Below are 23,893 nucleotides of genomic sequence, written 5' to 3'. Positions count from 1 at the left end.
GAAATTCCCTCCCCAAGGCAGAAGCAAAGATTTTTTTGATATGGAACTGCTTCCCAAAGAGAAAATGCAGGGAAGGCTTCCCATCCTCTCTTCCCTCATGCTACAGTAAGCTGGGATAACAGAGAAAGTGGGAGGCAAGTATCATGAACAGTGAAAAGCAACAAAACCCATTTCCATACTCATGGCTTTATCCCACTCTCAGTGAGAGCTGGTCCTTAGGGATGATCCCTGTAGACCTTGGCACTTGTAACTCATCCCAGTTCCCTGCCACCACTCTGCCTTTTGTCTCAACCCACCTGCACCCACCAGCAACTCCATTTCCTCCTGCCTTGCTACTCTGGCAGAAATAAGTAAGAATTTATTAGACTTTGTTATGCTGACACAAGGAGCAGCAGGGAACAGAGAACAGCTTGCCTTTAACAACATTGCTACAACCTTTAATTCCAGGAGACAACTGAAATCCCATTTTTAGCTTTTTGGCATTATGGGTCATTATCTTTTTATTGTTCCCAGGATTTTTTTTTTTACATGTGAGGCTGAAAGAAAGACTTCTTTAAATAGGTGATTTACCATAATTTTGCTAAATGCTGTATAACACATTGCACTGGTATATTAAGTAAGTGAAACTTGATAGAATGTGCTTTATTATGCAAGAAGTTGTTTTAATTGCTCATCATCTCAATGCAGTTGCACTTGGTGCACCAATATAGTGTTTTTACAGCAGTACTAGTAAAATAAAACACAATTATAGCTCAGGAAAATTGCCATATCAACATGCATCTTCTAGCAGGCTTGTAAATTAACTTGTCAAAAGCTCAAAGAAGACTGAGTCTTCAGAAAACCTAAAACTGTAAAAATCAGTAATGCCAGACTGTTTCTCTTTTTTAGCTAATCCCAAATCTTTCAAGATTCAAATAAAAAAAGAGAAAAGCTTATTCCATATAATTGAGAGAAGACTCAGCACCAAGCTTGAAATCTGGGCAGAGCGCACCTTTGAAATTTCAGTCCCAAATTTGAAACCAGGTATAATTCTGCTGCTGCCTCATTTATGAGACAGAACTTCCCTTCAAAGAGCCCCAGTCTGGAAACTCTGCAGGCTCAGATATCATCTCAGTGGCACAGGCTTGAAAAGCTGAAATCCATGTGAGAAACCGAGAACTTGTTTCAACTTCAAATAACTCCTTTCCCTGCTTCTGTCTGTTTTTATAACACATGGAGGAGGGAAAAGAAATACGCTACAATTAGGAAAGAAAAAAATGAGAAATTCCCTGATCTAAATCCATTTTTATTCCATCCAGGGCAAACCACCTTGATTACAGAAACTACTGCAAAATCCTAACAACAACAGTAAAACCCCACACCTTGTTGCTTGCTGCCCTCAGTTTCTCTCTGAAAGGACTGAGAACAGCAGGGGTGCTTTGCAGCACACTGAGTTGACTTTGGTGTATTCCAGAGCTGAGAAATCTTCTTCAAAAATTCTCTGCCATCTTCTTCTCCTGTTCAGCTGGGCTCATGCTATGTGCTTTTCAAACCCTAAACGCTATAGCAGGAATAGTGCAGATGACCCCTGGGTTACAGGACAGCTGGAGATAGCAGATTACACTCAGCCCTTTGATTCCCTGCCAGAAACATCTCACATTCAACACAGGCCAAAAGCAATTTGACCCCAAACAACTAATTTCCCAGAAAATGGTTCCTGATGCCTCTATCCATACCCCATCTAATTTTCATGGTCTCATCATGCAACTGAAGTGCAGACAACAGGTAGCATGAACCAGCTTATCCCAGCTCCACAATGTGACCAACGTGGGCGTGCAGCCCCAAATACAGAGTGGTACAGATTTTACCAGGAATATAAAACCTCCAGGGCTTTTGCCACTGTAGTTGCTATCTCAGATGAGAGCCCAAGCTATCATACACACCTTGCCTGTTCCATGCAGGAACACTTGCTCCAAACACTCCCTGGTTGTCACCCAGAGCAGTGAAGCATCAGTCAGTGACACCCACTCCTCGCCCCTCCCTTCTCTGCCAAATGCACCAGGTCTTGTCTGCCTCATTTAGTTTGGCTTCACACAGAGGAGTGCATAACCCAAAGCATTACACCTAAACATCATAATCCATTTGACACTGAGAATAAAAGGAATCCATGGATAAATTTTCATTAAAATGTGACCCCACGGCTTGCTTTCTTATTTCCTCTGTGCATTCATTCCCTTTCCTGGTTCTCTTTGCCCTTAAACAAATTACACTTGTTAGTGGTCATGATGGAGAGAAAGAAGATATAGAATGCTTTTTTTTTCCTTCTCATTATTATTATCGCGGGCAGAGTACTTAAATTTCAGTACAGACTGAATGAGATCCTTGTACATTAACGAGCAGATACGCTGTGTATACAGCTTCAGGTAAAGTTTTAATTACCTTTGCAGGCAATATTTCACAATCCCTTTTGTTACTCTGTCATTTCAGACGTGGTATGACTGTGCTGAAGCCTAATTGTGTGAGGAGTCTGTTGGAGCCATGGGCATCACCCTGACTTCAGGTTTTTGAAAATCAAGGCAGATAAACATGAAATCCAATACCTACACATTTTAGTTACCAGTGTGTGATTACTGGTTTTGGACTGGTCACAGGAGGGCACCATATTACAAAGCCACTGGAAACACTTTCAACGCTTGCAAAGAACTCTTAATAAATAATTGGAGACTATGCTTGGCAGGGGACTGGCAAGGGATAGCTCCTGGAGAACAGTCTTCTTGCACCTAACTGCAAGGTAACCATTAATGGAGAAAAATTTTGCAACTATACATACAATCTTGTAATTTTTAATCCAGCTGATGAGGGAATGAAAAAATAGTGTCAGCTAAGTAGGGTGGTGAGGCAATGGAACAGGTTACCCAGAGAAGCTGTGGATGCCCCATCCCTGGAAGTGTTCAAGGCCAGGTTGGATGGAGCTATGAGCAACTAGGTTTAGTGGACTATCTTCCTATCCATAGCAGAGGGATGGAACTAGATGATCTTTCAGGTCCCATCCAACCCAAATCATCCTATGATAAATGAGTAGCCTTCCCTTAACATCTCACATCAGTTAGGTTTGCTTGCAGTGACTCAGCCAGCTCCTACAAGGAGTCCCATACCAAATGCCAAAAATAATTCCTGAATTCCTTATTTTACTTCTTGTTCCTATTCCTCTCTCCACTGTGGAACTGACATCATGGAACACTTACTGCCTTCTGTGATGTTGGTCTTGAATCAACAGTGTTTTTTTACTAAGAGGGCAAACATGCTGATGCTGGTGCAGAAGCAAAGCAGCTGATATGAACACTTGGTTTAAGGTTAAGAGCGATTACTCCTTTCTTCCAGTTCTCATCAACCTTTCGTCCAATAATATCTTCTCACTGAGTTAACAACTTTCAGCAGATGGTATTAAAACCAAAGAATGCCCTTATTCAATGAAAAGAACTTGACTTCCTCATATTTTTCTTTATTTATCCTTACATAATTTATTTATAACTCAGGGTAACTCTTTTTATCGTGCATTTTCATTCTTCTGTCATGGTCTTTATCCTTCTCTGGACCATGTCTATCCCCACTACAGTCTATCTTTTTTGGATGGAACAACCCAAGCTCAATGTATGATCAAGGTGATAACGTCTCTCAAACCGGATAAAAACATGTTATTTTCAGTATTGTTCTCTCCTGAGTATAGTTCAATATTTTTTCCCCTAAAAAGTTGATTGCAACAGAAAATTGATTACATGTTCTCAGTTTCCTGCCCCAGGAGAAGGATAGGAAATAAAAACTATGAAATTCTAATAATCTCTCTCCTGTTTTCATACTCATACTCTTCTGGCTTGATAGTTTAGTTAAATTAGCAATTCTGTGCCCGTTAGGAAAGAAAAAAAATCATGAATATTGTAATTATTGGTATATAGTCCTAAAACTATCTTTTCTTGTGGTGTAAGTTCTAAAATTATCTTCCTTTGTGAGGTATTAAAAATAAAAAATAAATAAAGAACATATTTTTATGTTAAAGGGTAATTTGCTTTAAGGTCATATCTTATGCATGCTGCCAAGTTTAGTATCAGCTAAATGCTCCAAGGCAAAAGGTAATAGCAAAGTCTCTCACAAATGCTGCCCCTGGAATTAACACCTGTGAGAAGGAAAATATGGAATACATGGAACAAATATATATATATATGTACACATATACTCTCGGGGATATTTTAACTAAGTGTTTTAAGGCATTTTTTATGTCACAGTTCACAGCCCGCAGTCCCCTGGGAAGGAGAATAAGGAAGGAAAAGATACCTCCAAATTATTAATAAGGGTCTTGTCTTATGCATGAGTATTCCAAGCAATTTGTCTTGTAAAATGAGTCAGTCCATCAACTGAAGCAACAACAAACAGGGAAAACAGCTTCACGTGGCCCAGCACGTGTGCATTAACCCCCCGTGGGGCGATGGGCCAGCTCAGCCCTCGCTGGCTCCACTCTCTACTGATGCTTCCAGCTGGGAGAGCATCCAGAGCCAGCTGCAGGAGCAGGTTTGGGTACGGGCTCTTGTCCATCAGGAAATAGGAAAATTGACTGCTGAGCAGAGAATAAGTGTTTATTAGGGTGATAACAAATTAAGGGTATTGGAAAATTTTCTGGACACTTTTCGGGCAGAGTTGGTGGATTTTAGAAGTTTGTCCCAAGTCTTGGTGGTTCTTCTCAGACTGCCTGAAGGTCTGAGATTCAGATTTCCTACAGTGCACGAATGGCAAGGCCAACACTTCCAAGCAGACCCTGGAATGGTTTACTCTGCAAAAATGAGCACATGTATCATAACTGCAATGAGACCAAAGTCTATCTGAACTGCTGGATTCACCATCCATTGTACAGTTAATTTTTATTAGGTCCAGTGCATGCCAAAATAACAATCATTTATCCAATGGAGCCAAACTTTTGCCCCTTTATGGGTAAAATGCTTCTGAGTTGAAACTTTTTTTAAATTTTCTCGGCTAAAGCATTGAAATTTCCCACTGTTCTCATCCTAGACTTTGTTTACTTTTCTCCATTCATGTCATCCTGCCTTCCCTGAAAAGTTAAAATGCTTTGAAGATGATTATACAGATTTTGTGAATTACTATGAAACTTAAGCATTGGAAATCAGATATAAGACTTCAAGAGAACCTGACATTTTAAAAATATCTATTCTAATGAAAGTAAACATTGCCTTCTCTCCATTTACCCTCCAAATAAGTTTAACATTTGAAGGACCATTTAGGAATAACTGTGATAATATTTATGAGTACTAAAAATTTATTTATTACATTGCTTTTTTGAATCAAAGTAGAGTATTTCTGGGTGTCACCTGTGCCCAGAAGCTGGGACTTTAAGTCAAGTAACAAAATGAAGACTTGGCATCATACCCAGCTGTCAGTGTTGTGAAGGCAAACTCCCTGGCCAGCCATACGCACACGTGGCTACATGTCCAGCTCTTTCTCTCCCTTACTCAAATACTCTAGGGAGTTGTTTCCTATACTCCTTTTCCTTGCAATTTGTTTTGCTTCTTTCATCTCTTCATACTTGTGTCTTACCTGGGGTTCTTTTCCTGCTAAGCATGAGACTAGAAGTGCCTTTTAAGAGGTGTTGTACTCTGATAATCAGGGAATGTTTCTCACCATGCAGGGCCACGTCTGTCTCGGGATCACTTACAGGATCATCTTATTTTCTATCACAGATTACTCCTTGTTACTGGCAATGGAAAGAGATGTCAGCAAAGTATTCAGCTTTAAAACTCGGGAGGATGTGTACAGACCCAGTGCTGGTTTCATACGAAGATGTCTTGCTGGGGACCAAGATCACCTGATTTTATGACATCATGATTACTCAGTGTGGCATGTGTGGCATGATTCGGTACAGGGACCTACAGATTTTATCTCTAAAATGCTGCAAAATCGTCTGGCTTTTCTTTAGGGTCAAACAGATGATACTACATTTATACACTTCAAGTGCCATGAAACACGAATACCGTGAACACTTTTGAGAAGCCAACTCTGATATTTCTGGGCAATCCTTCTGTGTAGTTCCCATCCCATCTTCTCTAAATTAATACAGTAGAGATGGAAAACATTCATTCAAGCTACTGATCTAAGGCTGATCAGACAAAGCAAGCTCCCAGGCATTCTTCCTCATGCAACAGGTCAGAGAAACTAGTTGATGAAAGACATGGTGGATGCAAGAGGCTCTGGGGGACACTTGGCACATGTCTTGGAAGAGAAAAATATTTCGGGATACTAAACAGAAAATATAGAAGAGGATCTGATAATTATCTGACCTAAAAAGAGCATGAAGTTTGCTGCCCTCTTGCTCCTTGTGCACACACATCTTGCCTCTCATGGAAACAGGATTTGGGGCTGGGCAAACCTTTGGTCTCCTGTTCTTAACTGAATTTCCACTGGTGTAAGGTTTTAAAGCATAATTATATTCCCTTGATCATTTCTAATTATCTCATTCTAAATTTCTTCTAATGAATTATATGTCTGGTACTATTTCTTGTAAGAAAAATAAAGTAATGCTTTTCATACATTCAACAGCTTTATACAGTCAGGAGATCCAAGCTCACAGGGGACTTTTTTTCTTAGATAAGTAAATCCTTGCCTGCTAAATTTCCAGTTAAAAAGATCTGATATAAATTTTAATCACCAGAAATACAGTATTTCCTGTCTTCAAATTATTTAATTATGGTATCTCAGCATATATTTATTTAATGTTCATTAAAAGGAACAAGTAGAATACATACTGGTCTAATTAATCCTTGTTAAGCATTCCATGCTCAACAAGTGTCCAAGAGCAGTGGAGCAAGCTCAGGGAAAGCTATTGAGTCAGGAAAACGTGATTTGCACCAAGTAAAAATCTTCAGGCAGTGTGAAAAATGGAAAATTGACTTGATTAAAATAAAAAAAAAAAGAAAAAGAAAGAAAAACTAAAAGTAAGCAAGTTTCCACCTAGAGAATAGAGGGCACCTAAAGATGGACTGTGTGGAGACATAAATGTTTCTGGAAATCACTGCTGAAACTACCAGGAGTGTGTAGTAATTGGAATCAGTGGCTTAACAAGAGGCCCAAACACCCTGAAGAGCTCTCCTTCCTCCATCACACATTTACAGTCCTCCTTTGAATGTGCTTTTTGCCCAGCATATCCTGAAATTATGCACCTCATTTCTTCCCTCTGTTTTTTCCTAGGTGCTCATCTCTTAGGTGCCTCTTTCCCAAAACTCTTCTACCTTCACACTATTAGGAAAACCTTCAGCAAGTTCATGCAAACTCTCATTCTTGACCTTCTTTATCTATAGTTCAAAACTGAGTCTCCCACCTATCTGCTCAGATTTTCTTAGCACTGCAGGGTCTAAATGAAATAAATTTCTTACTCCCTCCCAAAGTAGCCCTCCTTATGGTGAAACATTGCCAGGCTCCTGGGAAAGGGAGAAGACCATCACCCTCTGTTGTGCCCAGCTTGCTCCATCACCCAAGTATGGCTTGGAGTATGGTTTTCCTTGTTTCTCTTCCTCCTCTTCCCTGTGTTATACTCTTCTGAAGAGGCAAAAGATAAAAAAAACAACTTTATTTTAGTAGAAATTCAACCAGCAGGGCTGCAATTATGACCATCCTTTTTAAAGGCTTATCACAAACAATTTTTGTCGCAGCAGTTCCGCTTACCTAGAGGTGTGGGAAGTGCTGGGAGCTCCCCCTTACCTGCTTCACAGGTGTTAACTGGGGAAGTGCATCCATCAGTGTCACACTGTACCTCTAGCTGTTCACCTAGATTTTTAACTAACACCCAGTGAGAGAACACCTAAAATCCCTCTCCCAGTTAAACCCCTGTAAAACCAGCACGTTTCCTTCGGCTCTGAGAGCCAGCAGGGTTTTGGTTTCAAGCCACTCTGAACATGATGAAAGAAACCCGATCCTTTTTCCAACTGGATTCAAACTGTTCAGCACACAGGCAGAACTGCCACGTGCAGTTCTTTCCTTCCAGCAGTAGAAACACCACTGCTGTGAGCCACATCTTTAAAGTCCCCCACAGATGCTACTGCTCCCCGCGGCAGCATGATGTTTCCTTCCCACTTCCATCCCTGCTGCTCTCCTTTTTTTTGTTAATCAAAAGGTTCCCCGCTGTGAAGTGGGTGCTGTTGCAGTACATCTGCCTGGCTGGCAGGTAAAAGGACTCAGCCCTGAATTTAGCAGGTTTGCACTCACCACCAGCAATACTGAGCCCAGAAACGCCATGGTGCACCTCAGAGCAACATAGAGTGTGGTGATGGCGAGAAGCAAAGAGGGCAGCTTCTATCTAATTCCCATTGATTTCTACCTCAAATCTACAAACGATTTTAACACACAGTGGAGCCCAAGTTGTTCTAGTTTTCATATGCCTCTTACAGTTTCAAATTATTCCCCAAAACGGCTCCTTGCTGGTATATGCGGTCACATCAGGAGGCATTGCCTGGTTTCTGAGCTACTTTGAGAGAAAAACACTAATTTTAGTGGAGTTGAGATAGACATGGGAATGGGGAATCTGTCTTTGTTAACGGATATAAAAAGTCTAGGAAACCAGCCTGCTGGTCTGACATATGAGACAGGGACAGTCATGTTGCCTTTCAGAGGGAAGCCTTTTGTTCCTGCTTTGTTTTAAAAAAATTAGTGGGAACAGAATTAGGCAGATACGGGGAGCAGGTATTAGCAGAACCCAGGTAAGTAGAATTGAAGTCCAAGGAATTTTCCTGCCTCTTCTAGCCATCTTTGCTTTGCTAATTGTTCCCTTTGATACTATCCTAGCAACTAAATGCATTTTTCAGCTCTTCATCTTAGGCCATTAAGCCGTTTCTCAGGTAGCACTGACTTCCAGAGTAATTTTCACTCTCTGCACAACTCCAGCCCCTTCTCCACCTGGAACACCTCCAAGATCCTCCCTGCTTGTCTGGGCTTCTCCCCTGAGTGACTGCAGCCTGTCCTCCCTGCACAGCATCACTGTGTCAGTGTCCTCACCACCCGCTCTCTTGCATCTCACTTCTCCCAGGTGACCTTCGTGCCACCAGCCCTGTTCCTGGGCCAGACTCTTCACTCAATCTGGCAAGATGCAGAGACATAACAAATAGAATGCACTGAATGCCTGAGGCCACTTTTTACTGCACATGGGTTTTCAGATGTTCAGTAGCTAAAGCCACATGTTGGTACCTTAAGAGTACGTTTTGACTCCGAGGCTCAACAGCAGTCAGTGAGAAGCAGGGGAATGGTTAGAGTTCAGCAGGCTCTGGAGAAATTACTTAGAGAGGCTCCTAAACTTAGGGTTAGGCTCATATGGAAATCTTGACCTCCTCAAGACATCAAACTACTAAAAACCACCACAACCAACCTCCCTATTTGACCACTACAGTGTTACTTCTGCTTTTCCAGGGTGTGATAATTTTCCTGACCAGGACTTTCTCCAGCATATTTCTCCTTCTAAATTCAGAAGCTGCTGTAGACACCAAAGAATTATTTTCTCAGTCCAAGAGCAGCACAACTGCCCCACCAGCACCCCAGCACTGTAGAGAAAAAGGCATTGAGGCGCACCCAAAGCCACAGCACCGCGCTCCTCCTCAGCTTGCTCCTGCATACTGTGGTAATTTTTAGAAGAGCCAAATTGATTCCTCATTTCATTCTCTTTAGCATTTATGCACAAAACAGCTACATGGCAGAAATGCTCTGCTCCACGGACTATTATGTTATGTTAAAAAGTCATTAATTCCCAGGTTTCCTGTCTTTGGTGAACAGGTTACTGTCACTGCTGAAGTCCAACAGTCGCCCAGCAGCTGAAAGGCAGTAGGGTAACTTCTCTTCAGCACTCTCAGAGGACAGATATGTAGAAATCCCTGAAGGAGATGATCCAGGATGGGTTCTAAAATCAAAATTATGGTTCTAATGGTTTTCCTCACTTCTTTCTCAATGTGGCAGTCGTGAGAGAGCAAGATCTTTTACCTGTCTTTTACTTGTCACTTTGTGAAGGCATTTAGATTAAGAATAGCAATCAATCAACTCTGAAGTACACAGACACTTCCACTGGCATGAACACTACCTAAAAACTCACTTAACTAGCATCTGTATCTTTATGAATCATAACAGAAGGTTTTTGAAGGCCATCCCCAGCAAAATCATGACATGCTAGAAGACACACCAGAAGACCCTTCTTGGTCCTTCCCCTGTATTTTTCTCTGGTCCACACAGCATGTTCTGCTAGTTATGGTGCCTTTATCTCAGCATAAGATCACTTTTGCAAGGTGTCATGAAGTAGGATGTGAGGTTTGGGAGACCACAGTTTGGGAACCACAGTTGTGAGTGGGGCAAGTTTTCTTTGAACCATTAGGACCAGTAAACCCATTCATTTAACCCTTCCTATCACATATTTAAAACACATTGAAATTAATGAACTAGTATTTCTATTTAACAAGGTGGGCAAATATTCTGATAGAGTAACACAATTTTCTTTATGCCTTCACCAGATGCGAGCATTATCTAGCTTACATTCATTTAACTTAAGGCAAGAACTGGGACAAGTGTGTGGCCTTCCTCTGGTAGCACCACGGTTCAAGGATGCCTGCATGGAGGTCTAGCTCCTTCCTAACACAGACCTCAAACACCCAAGACTGCAAAGTGTAGTGCCCATGGAAGACAATTTTTTTCCTTGGACGACAAACAGAAAGATGAGTTTTTCTTTCATGCCAACAGCCCAACCTTGCCAGGGAAAGGCTCCTGCTGCCTTACAATTTGGATGGTCATTTGCAGGCTGACAACTGCTCTCTACCACTACCTGACAGGAGGTTGTAGTCAGGTGGGAGTCAGCCTCTTCCCCCAAGTAACAAGTGATAGGGCAAGAGAAAATGGCCCTGAGTTGTGCCAGGTTTAGATTGCACATTAGGAAATATTTCTTCACTGAAAGTGTAGGCAAGCACTGGAATTGGCTGTCCAGGGAAGTGGTGGAATCACCATCCCTGGAAGTGTTCAAAAAACATGTCAGTGTGGTGCTTAGGGACACGGTTTAGTGGTGGACTTGGCAGTGCTGGGTTAACAGTTGAACTGGATGACCTTAGAGGTCTTTTCCAACCTTAATGATTCTGTGAAGCTTTTGGCCCATGGAGGAGCAGCCCAGAGAAGCCTGCACTCCAGTTAACCATGCTGTAAGCTCTCTAGCAGGATAATTTTAGTCTTAAGAGCTGTCAAAGCAAGCACCTTAATGCAAACCTTTTTCACAATGAAAAATATTAGCACTTACAAAGTTCTTAATATCTATGCAAAGCAACCTATAAATAATTCATTTACTCCACACGCATCTGCATCATTTGAAATGCATCAATGCTTTTATCAATACAGTGCAATGGATTTACACTGCAGAGAAGAGGCTTGGGGGCTTTTGGACTATCCAAGTATTGTTGATCCAAGCATTATTATTAAAGGTAAACTGAAATAAATTACCTCAGTTACTACACGATGCTTTTTTTCAGCATGGTAAATAAAACTTATTAGTTCTAGGTCATTAAATTCAATATTAGACTTTAAAACAGCCCAGGGCTTCTATGATGTTATTAGTAAAACATGCAACAAAACATATGTGCTTCGGTATTAAAGATAAAAGAATTACTCAATTATATTTAGATATTAGTTATTAGTGCATTTTTCAAAGGGACTTCTGAGATAAAAGCCTAGCTGCCATTCTCAGAGGTGAGTATGGTCCTGGCTGTCACTGGATGGCAGGTTTCCAAATAACTGAGCCATTTCTGAAAATGTCATTCAGAGCCTTTTGCAAATTTACCCACTATTCCTCTTCATATAGGAATAAATACTATTTTGCCAACATTGCAGGTAAAGTGATTGGGCAGCAGGAGAGCTGCTTGGAGAGCAGGGCTTGATTTTCACATTTTTTTAACTTCCTATGACCCCAGATACGTCCCTTGGTGCCCTGTATCTCAGTGCTCCTCACTGCTTGACTATACTGTGCTCTTCATTTCAACCTTTATTCTCCTCATTTGGCTACAATCGCTCTGTAAGGACTGTCTGGCCGGTGTCTAGCACAAAGAAGATGCACTCCTAATTAAAACCTCCAGTCGCTAACATACAGCCCAAAATCCTGACAACAGCCACTGCTAAATACACTCTGTCTTTCAAGATGCCAAAAGCAAGGCTGGAAAATATCCTCTAAGAAGTAATGACGGCACGTTGCATCCAATCGATCACAGTAACCTCTGTCCATATATTAGAGGCCACTGTTGTGTTTTTCCAACTACAACAGCAGCCAAGTACTTTCAACGTGGGCAAAATGTGTTTGCCATTAAGTACAAAGACAGAAGATAAGCATAAGTCTCCACAAGTGGCACATATGGTTTGGTCTCTACCACTTTCTTTGACGCTGGGCATGATGCTCCCTCCCCATGAAGGAGTGTTCTTCCCAAGATGCTGGGGATCAGATTCACAACTGACAGGAATCACTGCAGCTCAACAGATCCACAAAACCAGCACTCATAACCCAACTGGCTTCTCAGGCCAGTAATGACTTCTCAGGTCTAGGTAATGACTATGAATTATTGTTTGCAGGAGAAATCAGATGACTGAGCTCCTCTTCAGTACAAAATGATGATGGCTTTCTTTATCCTGGTTTTCATCAACCGCCACAGGAACATCGTAGCATCCCATTGAGCTTTTCAGAAACCTGAGCTAAAATCCACTGTGAGAGGAATTACAGGAAAAGCCCAGTAATTGTGAAGGTAATTACAAGGTAATGTGGAGCTCACAAGCAGAACTGCTAGGCATTTAGGGACGAGACTAATGAGCAGGCCACCTGTCATATGGGAGAGGGTCGGCATGGGACACCCCTGACAGGTTGTGGAGGGGGATATGAAAACAAGGAAATGTTCAAATACAACATTTAAGATACACAGTATGAAATGAGCCACTGATTGGAGCTCATATGCATGCTTAGTATATGGACAATGTAATTCTAGTTGTACAGGAAAGGGAAGTTCACGATAGAGGATGGCAGTAGAGCAGCGTAGAGTGCAAGGCACCAAGCAATGAGGAGAAGAGCATAGGAGAATGCTTGGGATAAATAGGGCTGGAAAAGAGACCCAGCTCAGATTCTTTGCACTTACACTGCAGGGAATGCCATTTAACCACCAGCACAATCTCAAATTTCTCATATTTCACTGCTTTACACCTACTATAGTATAACAGAGCCCCATCCAACCCTTCCATTGAACACTTCCAGGGATGGAGCAATCACAACTTCTCTGAGCAACTTGTGCCACGGTCACAGTAAAGAATTTCTTCCTCTTATCTGATCCAAGCCTATTCTCCTTCAGTTTGAAGCCATTCCCCCTTGTCTTGTCACTACATGCTCTATGAATGTGTTGCTCCCCTCTTAGAGGAGTCAATGACAGAAATGGTCAGGGCAGCAGAAGACAGCAGCTAATTAATCAAAATATTCTTTCCTCTCCCTAAACCACTGGATAAAAATGCAAACTGGAATTTGAAATCACAGTAGCATAACAGAAATTGTAAGAGGTTCAAATTTCCAACTTTGGCACATCTCTCACTTTGTGCAAGTAAATTTAATTGCAATTCCAATAAAAAAGGTGCAAACATATCCACAAATGAGCCACAAGTTGTGACTGAAAGCTGAGAAAAAGCCTGTAGTTTTTACACTGAAAGTGTACTTATGTCAGTTTTGAGACTGGTTCTTTTTTTTTTAGCTAGGTCCTTTAAAATCAATGGAATGACACTAAGCTACTGACTAGAAATATGTTATTTCTTCACTTGCCCATTGAGAACCAAGAATATGAGCTCATTCCATCAATTTCAGGGAACTTCCAACATATTTGTGTCACCCTGAATATAAATATTTATTTTAATGCTTTCTCTAAGACTCATTCAAGACAAAGGAAAGACCTTGTTCCTTCAGAGTGTTTGAATCAGCCCCTTGCTTACTGGGAAGAACACAGGATAATGTGTTCCTGTGTTCAGAATGATTGAACTATTTTGGGAGCAAGCAAATCCCTCAGATGATTCAAATACTCCTAAACATGCAGCTTGCTTCATCTTTGGCAAGGCCACCAATCTCCTGTCATCTGCAATAATGTAGAGGGAAAGGAAGGAAATAGAGCTTTGAAGAGCCAAGAGGACTGAACTTTGCAGATCTCTGCATGAACAAGATATTTTGCTGTATAATTAACAGAAGAAGGTAAAGAAGGATACATAAGAGGTACCCATCCTTTAACAATTGTGTGGATCTCCACAGAGCATCAACTCAGTTGGTGAGCTGATACACAACTTTAAATATGCAATTTTAAATATGCAATTTTAAAATATGCAATTTATTTTTCCTAAGGCATTCCAGCATTCTCGCTATACTAAGTTAATTGGTTTGGCTTTGGCATTTTCAGAGTCTTTCATTTGCATTCTGAAAACTAAGAGACCAATAACAACAGTGTGCTTAGGAATCTGGCTACTGGTCTTCTGTATTGCTTATCAGGGACTTAATCAAGATTTCACCACTCAGGCAGCTAGAGAGAGCTGCAGAAAGCAACTATAATACAGAAAAGCAATTAATGTTGTAAAATGGGTTTGGGTCCTCAGATGATTGACATTGCAGATTAGCATCTTGCCCTTAAATGCAAGGTCACCCTTGGGTAAATCTACAGAGTACCTATTGGCTTCATAAAATTCCTCTGGACATATTAAAAGCAGTGTCAGTTGTTGTCTGGATCAAAGCAATAGAGTAAGTAATTCTAAAATATCTATGCATGTTTGCAGAACATGACTTCGTGTTTTGCACTTTACAAAAACAATATTTTAGTAATTTCAGGTCTGGCAAGGCTGCACTGGAGTCAGTAAGGGGACATGACAGGATTTTAAAACAGTCAAGATCAGACTCTTAATAAAAGTTTATATTGCTTTAGCATTTGACCATAATTGGAACAGCACGGGAAATGTTACTTTTTTCACAGAAGATTGCAGTTCTGTGGAAAATAAGCCTTATATCCACATAAAGTGATACTCATCAGTGGGAGGAATATTATAGCTAGCTCTAGGGCAATACTTCATTCTCTGTTCCTGCAAAAGTTTACTTAATTCATTATTATTCCCTCCACTATATTCTATTTGTTATACTCTAGCAAATAAAGAAAATAGCAGTTAGGTTCTCAATAAAACACCTTTTCCTTCATTAAGGCCATTTGGAATACCCATGCTAAAAGGTAAAGGATGCTGGATAGAAAATTCTGAACTGCAATGCAGATATTTCCATTATTATTCCCAGAAAGTGGTTATGGGGAGCAGCATTCCCACACAGAACACAGCCTGGAAAAGAGCTCCTGCCCACTGGCAGGTGTGTTTTTGAAGGTGTGTATCATCTGCAACTGCTTTCCCCTCTACTTGAGTGGGTGGGAGAAGTTGCAGCTGGGGAATATGTTAATTCAGCACTACCCTTTAACACTCACTCTTTTCATTACAAGTATTAAAATTGTTCCCAATGGGCATAGCAGACAAGGAAAGCTAAACACAAGGAAGGACTTGATCCAGTTTCCTATTAAATTCAAAATAAAAACTAATAACTTCCATGATAATAGGACTTGGACAGGAACTTACATGAACAGCATACAACAAATCATTTTATTCTTGCCAAAGCTTGTTTTGACTGCAGCAATTTCCACTGAGAGTTGGAATCTACATCCCCCAAAGTAGCTCCACTCCAGCAAATACAACATGCATTAATTCAAGTATTATTTGGTTTTCCCCTGACTGGAAAATGTAAGGCAGCAGAGGATAAAAAGAGCACATGGCTTGTGTGCAAGCCCCAGCCCAGCTGCTGCTGGACCACTGTTTGCCTGTTGCTTAGCAATGCTTCACCTCTATGCCAGGAAAAAATGTTTTGATGAGGGAATATAAATCTGCAGTTTTGTTTATGGTGAAATAATAACTGATGGTGCTCCAACCACTTCTTTCAACCATGCGCTAACAACGCTTACTAAGCCCTGGAAGATCTTTGAGAAAAAGGCTGTAATTTTCCATGCCTATCTATGAGCCTGTGGGAGAGCCCTAGGTAAAAAGTTATAACAGAGCAGTTTGCATGTTAAAGAGGAGAAGAACTGGAATAGGAATCTGAGGATTTAAAATAGGAATCTGAGGGCATGATTCTGGGCAACCAGCTCTAGCTGCCCTTACTTGAGCAGGGAGTTGGACAAGATGATTTCCAGAGTTCCCTTCCAGCCTCAACCACTCCTTGATTCTATAATTTCAGAAGCAAAATAAAGAACTGGAGGAATAAAGAAGGACATGAAAAATAGATGTGTAGGGAGCAAGGAAGCAAAGCAAAGACACTGCAAAATGCTTATGCCTCACTCACCAGTTATCCATTTAGCCTCTGGGTCATGAATCTTGAAATCATCACTGAAGAGATCTTCCACTGTTATCTTCTTCTTCTGAGACAAGCTGTTATCTTCAACTGCAAAAGATTTAAAACCAAACTGCCATTAGTTCAGCTTTGAAATGTGTCTGAAAGTACAGGAACTGTGAATAGTGCCATGCAAACATCTTATTTGGAAACAGTCCACACACAGGTCCCTTCCCATATCTGGTGTTATAAAAGGACCATCTAATGGTTCATTAACAGAAACCTCTTTGTTATTCATGCCTGGTCTCAACAACTACAAAGAGGCCAAGACATGGTCCAAAACATACATTTCCAGACAAAATGTGATCAAAGAAGATTTTTAAAGTCATGAAAACACACCTGTAGATGTCACAGTGATATATAATGTCAACTATTCGAAGTATATTAAAGCTACTTAACACTAAAACATTTCTGAAATCATTAGATACATTTTCAAAAAGCATTTTAAATGGTCAAGTTTTTACAGCTTATATTTTTATTTCCTTAAAAACTGTCATGCAGAACCATAGTTGGAAATATATTTAACTTTATAAGGGCTCATGCACATTACTTCAGAAATTCTCAAAAGATTTTCCATGGGAATCAGACTCTTGGTTGCAGAAATATGTTTGAAAAGTCTGTGAGACATAACCCTAAATCCTTAGGTGTTGCATAGCTGGCCCATGCTAGTTTTAACTTTTAGTGAAAAGATATACAGTTTCATTTGCAAACATGGAAATATCGAAGCTGAAAATTTTAGAGAAAAACTAAACCCAACAATTTTGATTAATATATTCCTTCTTTCCTGTCTTCCCATCAAGTGCATTTTTTTTTTTGTTATGACAAGCAGTCACCCTCTATGAAAAATTTGTTTTCAACATTCAATTTTTGCTGAAATAATATTTTCATGGAAACATTTCAGTCAGCTCTTTCAAAGACTACATTCTTTTCAGTCAGCTCTTTCAAAGAGGCTACATTCTGAGTATTTGCACAGCATCTCTCCTCACTACAGTATCCTCATACCTGAGGTCTATTAGCATCCTGCAGCCTTAGCTACCCTTAACATTGTTTAGTGCTAAACTTACGTTGAACATTCATGATTAGAAACGTGGAATCAGACTTTGAAGGCAATTAGTAGAAGGAAAAAAGTCTTCTTTACTATACTAAACTGATACCCCTGAGCTACCTGAAATGACAGAAAATTACCTGTGAACAGTGTTTTGTCCCACTGAAAGATGTTTCAATACAAACTATCATTTTTACCAAATTAAATTATATTCTTCAATGTTCATATTCTTCCCAAGTCTGGCTGAGGTTTCAATGACGCTGCTCAATGTGGCTTCCGAATACCAAAACACAGTAATACAAGTCCTCAGCCAAATCCCTCCATGTGACAGCACTATGCCAAGTTATTCTGCATAATTTTATTTATCAAAATGGAAAATATAGGTGACAAGAACCTCAGGAAATGGTTCCAGTTAGTTTCCACCATGGTGCAAGTCCCCAGAACTGGATACCCAGGGAGGTCAGGCAGAGCAGAGCAGGAGGTCGGAGCCCACGAACACCTCTGGGGTTACAGCTGTTCCAGGAGCTGCTTCCCAAATGCCACCCTGAGGAACACAGACACCCTCTTCCCCACCATGTGGGCGTAAGGACAGGCACAAAAAAACCTCTGTGGTGGAGATTTGGGAAGGGGCAGGGTGGGAAGCCCTTTGTATTCCCCCTTTTGGTGCAGGATGGAGACAGCCAGGCTGGGAGCTGCATCACCTCTGTACCTTTACAGCACTCAAACTCCTCGTAAGGGACAAGAGGAGGCAAATGCAGCACCTGAAGTGTGCACATGCAGGAGCCTCCCTGAGGCATGAGGTGAGATTTCCTTACTGTCCCCTTACTGTAAGAGCTGCAACAGGTCCTATATTAAACAATGGACCACATTAATTTTGGCCATAGAGCTGGGGAGAACACAAGTAACCAAATAAATCAATCAATGAATTTTAGTAAAAAAAACAGATTTGTTGACCTCCCCTCTAACAGGCAGGTAAGTCAGAGTGCTGGTTAAGAATGCCTGCTCTATTCCTCTGGCCCTATTTATAGAGTTAAAAATGCAATTACAGGATCTCAGGCACCCTCCCTGTCCTGAGCACAGTCTCTTAAGTGCCTCAGGGTGTCTAAGCCAGCTGGTGGACACAAGTTGTGTCCACATCCAGTTGCAGGGACCTTTAGGCCTCCTTGGTCTTACAGAAGGACTGCACTGAGCATGTGCCACCACATTTTGTACATTTATGTCTCCTGGCCCAGCAGACCCAAATGTCAGCATGGCAGCAGTGCAGGGGGCACAAGGAGTTGTGATGTGAGTGCCAAGTCAGAAACTCGGTATCCAAACATCAAAGTTATGTGCTGAGAGAACTGAATGGAAACCATTTTGGTTTTGATTCAACGTTAAAGGCATGACAGGAACCCCGTGTTTTCGTTCATCTGCCTGCACTTCATCCTTGAAGTGCGTGCACCCAGACAAACATGGGCTGATCTGACAAAACCTGGCTCTCCAGAACACAAAAAGAACAAAGATCCTCCAGAAACCCAGGAAATTCAAACAGAAAGGAACAAGGAGTGGACCTCACTGCCTGTTTCGCCTCCTCTCTTTCAAGCTTCCTCTCAACTCCAGCAATGCTCAGAGGCTGCTTGATGGGTCAGAAAGTTTCAGCCACCTTTGGATGCCCACCTTTCTTTCTATCACCACTGGTGCTCTGCTACAGGCAAACATCAGATGCTTTTCTCACACACCTCCTGGGTGCATTGCAAGCACCAGGGTGCGTGGCCAGCACACCAGAAGCTCCTTTCCCACCTCAGCATACTTGCTTGATCCCTGGGCAGACCCAGCCCCTCTTTTCCCCTAGATGACCTCTCTGTGCCCGAATGGCAGGGACCACACCAGGCAAATAGGCAGCCTTTCTCCTTTCTGTAAAATCCCACCTTTTTGTAACAGTGTATAATATATATTTATATATAAGTACTGTGAACAAACAAATTACTCTCCTGCAGAGCTGGTCAAAGGATATTTCTTTGCTCTTCCTGAGTATCAAAAGTCATACAAAGCTTTCAAGGCAATGCATTTGACTGTCTGACAGCATGTTGTGAATTAATGCTTGGTACCATCTCTGAAAAATGTTTCCCATGGATTTCGCAAAAATTTTAATGAGGATTTGAGTGTACTCTCTTTTATTCATTTAAAGGTCAGATTTGAAAGGAGAAAGCTTGATGTATATCTCAACAAAGGTTTAAATATCAGATGTGCAAAAAGTCCTTGTTTGCCTCCATTTCCAAACAGAGGGGATGAGAAAGCAGTCTCTGTCTAAGCAAAATGTTTAATGGAATTAGAGGAAGGCTTTATTTTACTCAAAATTTCTGTAGGCTGGGTCCTCTTTTCAGCTTTGCTATGTGTGTGTGTATGCACGGACATGCACATTTATAAAGCTTTGCATGCCTTTATATAAATGCACAAAGAACAGTGCCTGGATGGGACCTCTATAGGCGCCATATGCTGTGACAAATGAGCAGCTACCAATTAGGGAAGGCTCAGACCCACTCTGTTATCATTTGTATAAATAGTTTCACATTTTTCAACGGTGGGTGGAATGGCAGGACTCATACACACGTGAAATCAGAGAACCTCAGCATAGGCAACAGCACACGCTGTGTACTGTAGTGTAATGAAATGTAAACTTTCACACAGCCACTGGTTCTTTTGAGAATGTTGTTCTAGAATGCCAAAGGATAAACGAATCATAGAAATGCTGAAATGTTTTCAGGATTTCATAAAATAAGATGCAAGCATCAGGTAGCAATAAAGCACTGCTACTGTAATGACCATGTCTGCTGAATGCAAGGACCACTGATTCCAGGTTATGAGCTAATCTTGAAGGAGGGTGAGTGACCTGCCCCTGAGAAATCCATACCAGTAGGGATTTCAGCCCTTCTGCAGCTGAATCAAGAGTCAAAACCTTTAAAGATTTGGGCTGATTTGAAGAAGAATCTTGAAGAGACATACAAATCCCCTTTCCCCCCAATTATTAAATACCTTAATCATTATCTGTCCTGCTAAGCAGATCTTCCCCATCTCCCACTTTACCAGTTGTTCGTACTTTGCAGAAGACTACCCAGGAGACTACCCAAGTTTTCACAGTACTGGTGCAAGTTAAGGGTCCAGTTAAGCAATTTACTTTTTCTGAACATGGACTACATGTCTACATGCTGCAATCTACCCCATATATGTCCCAAATTACTCTCTGTAGGCACTGTATGATGTTCGGCACTGGGTTTAGAGCATCTGCATTTCATGCCGTGGTACTGAACTGCAAAACAGGCCTTCAAACCAACACCAAAATACTTAGAGAAGAATAGTTTCCCAGCCAGGAAGAGGGTTGAGATAGACAGAAACAAGAAAGGGACTCAGAGGTAAAATGCAAAAGGTTATCTGTACTGGTAGGACAGTGTCAGGCTGGACTCTAACATTATCATCAGAAGGAAGACTTAAAAACAGTTGAAGCGTTCTCAGGAACTGTGCTCTGCCCAAGCCAGACTGCATTACCCCCTTCAAGACATTTGCAGTGAAGTGGGAGGTTTGTGTTTGTGTGTTCTGGTTTGGGCTTGGTTTTTTTACCTCATGTCACTCTCATCAGCTCCCCATGAACATCCACGAAACTGCTTCACCTCCTTTCTTCACTGTTCTCCCACCCCTTCCTTGCCTCTTGTTCAAGAATCCATCACTTAATTTTCAGTTTGGCTACCAGAGGATAAACATTTCTTCTTCCAGAGAACTATTTTATGGCAGGGAAACACAGACTGTGCTTCTCCTTTTGGACAGGCTCCTCCACCTTCCTCACTGCTTCCTTGTTGGGACCTGCTATCCCCAGTCAGGATTAGCAACGTGATATTATTATGTTTGTCAAATCAGCCTCTATGTCTCACTTAGCACTGGTTGGTGGGAAATGCCTGTGAAATGAGCCTTCCATTCCCTTCTGCCATAGCACATCCTCGTAACAAGTTCCAGGGCCAGTGGCTCAAAAGAAGACTGAGCTCAGCTGCTGCCAAGCCACAGCAGCAACCTAAGCTCTCTAATTTACCCTTGGCAGAGTCTCACCATGAAGCACTCTGGATCCATAATAAAAACAGGAGCAGTACTGAGCTCAGAGTTTTTGTATTTGCATGTAGGACACAGATCTGAAACATCAACAGGGCAAAAACCAACCCAAGCCCCATTTGCCAGCAGATCAGGTAATTAGAAATCTCAGAAAACATGAATGGAAATTTTAGTCTAGAAAAAGACTTTGCATATTTTTAAGTTTTAAGCACGGAAAATCTCTCAACAGTTCTATCTGGAGTTGTTGCTGATTACATACTAAAAACTGTGTGATTTATGTGTGTGCATATATATCCCAAAGGGGGAATATCTCTGTTTATGCACACACAAATATAAATACACAAATACACTCGTGAATTTTATTTATAACTTGATGTGACTATTTCATATTCCCACTTCACACTACGTAAAATAGAAGGTCATTGTAATAACTGATATTTACTTGTATCTTCCTAAATTAGAGAATAACTACAGGGTCTCAGTGCTCACTACACCTTCTCTGTCTAGACACTTACCTGGACAACAGCACTGCAGTATCTATACTCATGACAGTCATTACAGTGGATTTTATGTGTGGTTTTCTCTGTGGGAGTAGAAGTCCTAAATGAGGTCTATAACGCATCCCAGAATTTAAACCAGAGCTGCTAAGTCCTTACCAGATGTCATTCTGAACATTCTTACAAGGAAATTGTTATTACAGGTGGTCTTGTAAAAGGAAAGACTTGGGACTTCAACTGTATTTAAGTCTGTACAGGTATGTTATGCGTCTCCCCATGTATCCATTATATGAAATGCTGCTTTTGATAGAAATGGCACCCATGGTCCCATCTGTGCAGTGCTATAGCTTCAAGACAACTTCTTGAGGTATGGGCTTAGGAATCTAGGCTTTACTGTGCATCTTTGAAAAGCCTGTGACTGCATTTCTGTAAAACTGAAGGAAACATTCCCATATCTAATAAGTTGTGCCTGATGTGAGCATAGTCCACACACCATTCCCCAAAACATCTCAGAGATGAACAGCACTGTCCAAAGGTGTTCGAACACTAGCAAAATTAATTTAATAAATGATCATTAATTAAGTTTAACCTTAATTAATTTCATTACATAATTACTCTGGCATGACTATGTGCTACTTACATTTACATTGAAAAGTTCTGGATAATATGAAACAAACTGAATACGGCATGAAAATAAATAACCAAAAGGGTAATATAATGATTGTTTCACTCATTTTCAAATTAACTCAGTGCAATGCTGTATTGCTTGATTTGCCACTGTCTCCAGTTCACACAGCAGGATTGTGGGATAAGAACTGTGAGGGAGGATGGCCCAGACCAGCTGGACTACATGTCAGCTCACACGTAATGAGCTGGAAATTTCTGCCACACAACTTCCATCTCGTTTTTCCACTTCACCACCCTGTTCTCTTCCATTTCCTACGGTTTCATTTCTCCCTTGCCTCCATTCTCCTCCTCAGCTCTGTGCTCTCTGTCCTGCTGTTCCCTAGATTATATTACTCGCATAAACTCATCCAAGAAGGAGCCCCTTTTCTTCTCCTCTACATCCTACTGCAGGGGACCTTCTCCTTCTCCTGTGTTTTGTAACTCCTCACCCTTTCTGACACTGAATTCTCTTTTCTGTGTCTTGTGTCTCACTTTGTTTGTCATTTCATATTCAGTTCACAATCTTACCAGAGCTGGGAAAGCGTGTTATTTCAACTCCCTAAGTAGGCATGGAAATTTACAGGGCTGTATAAATATATAATAATCAGTAACCATAATGACACCACATTAAAATTCAAGCCAACAACCTCAGTACCTACTAGAAGAGAAGTAATTTACAGAGGTTACGTGCACAGAACTTTGCTGAAACTTGGTAAGAGGATTAACTCAAAGAATTTCTTACTGGGAAGTTACTAATTATTTTCTGTGGTTAAGTGTTATCTGGTAAATCATTATCTGAAATTGTTTTGTAAACACCATGGTCTGAACTGCAAATCAATCCAGCTAAATGGGACGGGATTTAGGTGTCTAGACATAGGCATCTAATGCCATTTTAGATAGTCTAGGATATGTCACTCCACTGGCAACTGCTGCTCCACGTAGACATGAATTTCAGGAGTTCCTGTGTCCTGACTGACTGCCCTGTGTGGGTGTCTCCCCTACCCTGGCACATTTAAAATGACACTCTCCATCTATGCTTAGGCAGTCAAGTTCCAGGCCTGTATCCTCAGTTCAGTAGCCCTGATTTTGAATTGAAATGTAAAATTCTCAAACAATCTTCCTAAGAAAGGCCTTGAACTCGGCATCACATCA

General features: G+C 41.1%; 1 protein-coding gene across 4 annotated transcripts in view; it reads right to left on the bottom strand.

Moving 5' to 3' along the window:
- DPP6 (dipeptidyl peptidase like 6) overlaps positions 1-23,893 on the bottom strand; it is a 547,732-nt gene that overhangs the window by 147,219 nt on the left and 376,620 nt on the right. For all 4 annotated transcript variants that reach the window (XM_027727817.2, XM_027727819.2, XM_027727815.2 and 1 more), the window contains exon 3: positions 16,412-16,510. In XM_027727817.2, the coding sequence (XP_027583618.1) occupies positions 16,412-16,510 (99 nt within the window). The remainder of the gene's footprint in view (positions 1-16,411; positions 16,511-23,893) is intronic.

Source organism: Pipra filicauda, unplaced genomic scaffold (genome assembly GCF_003945595.2).
Source record: "Pipra filicauda isolate LSUMZ 115617 unplaced genomic scaffold, ASM394559v2 scaffold1_size10287979_pilon, whole genome shotgun sequence".
Lineage (NCBI taxonomy): Eukaryota > Metazoa > Chordata > Aves > Passeriformes > Pipridae > Pipra > Pipra filicauda.
This window is presented reverse-complemented; position numbering and strand designations above follow the sequence as displayed.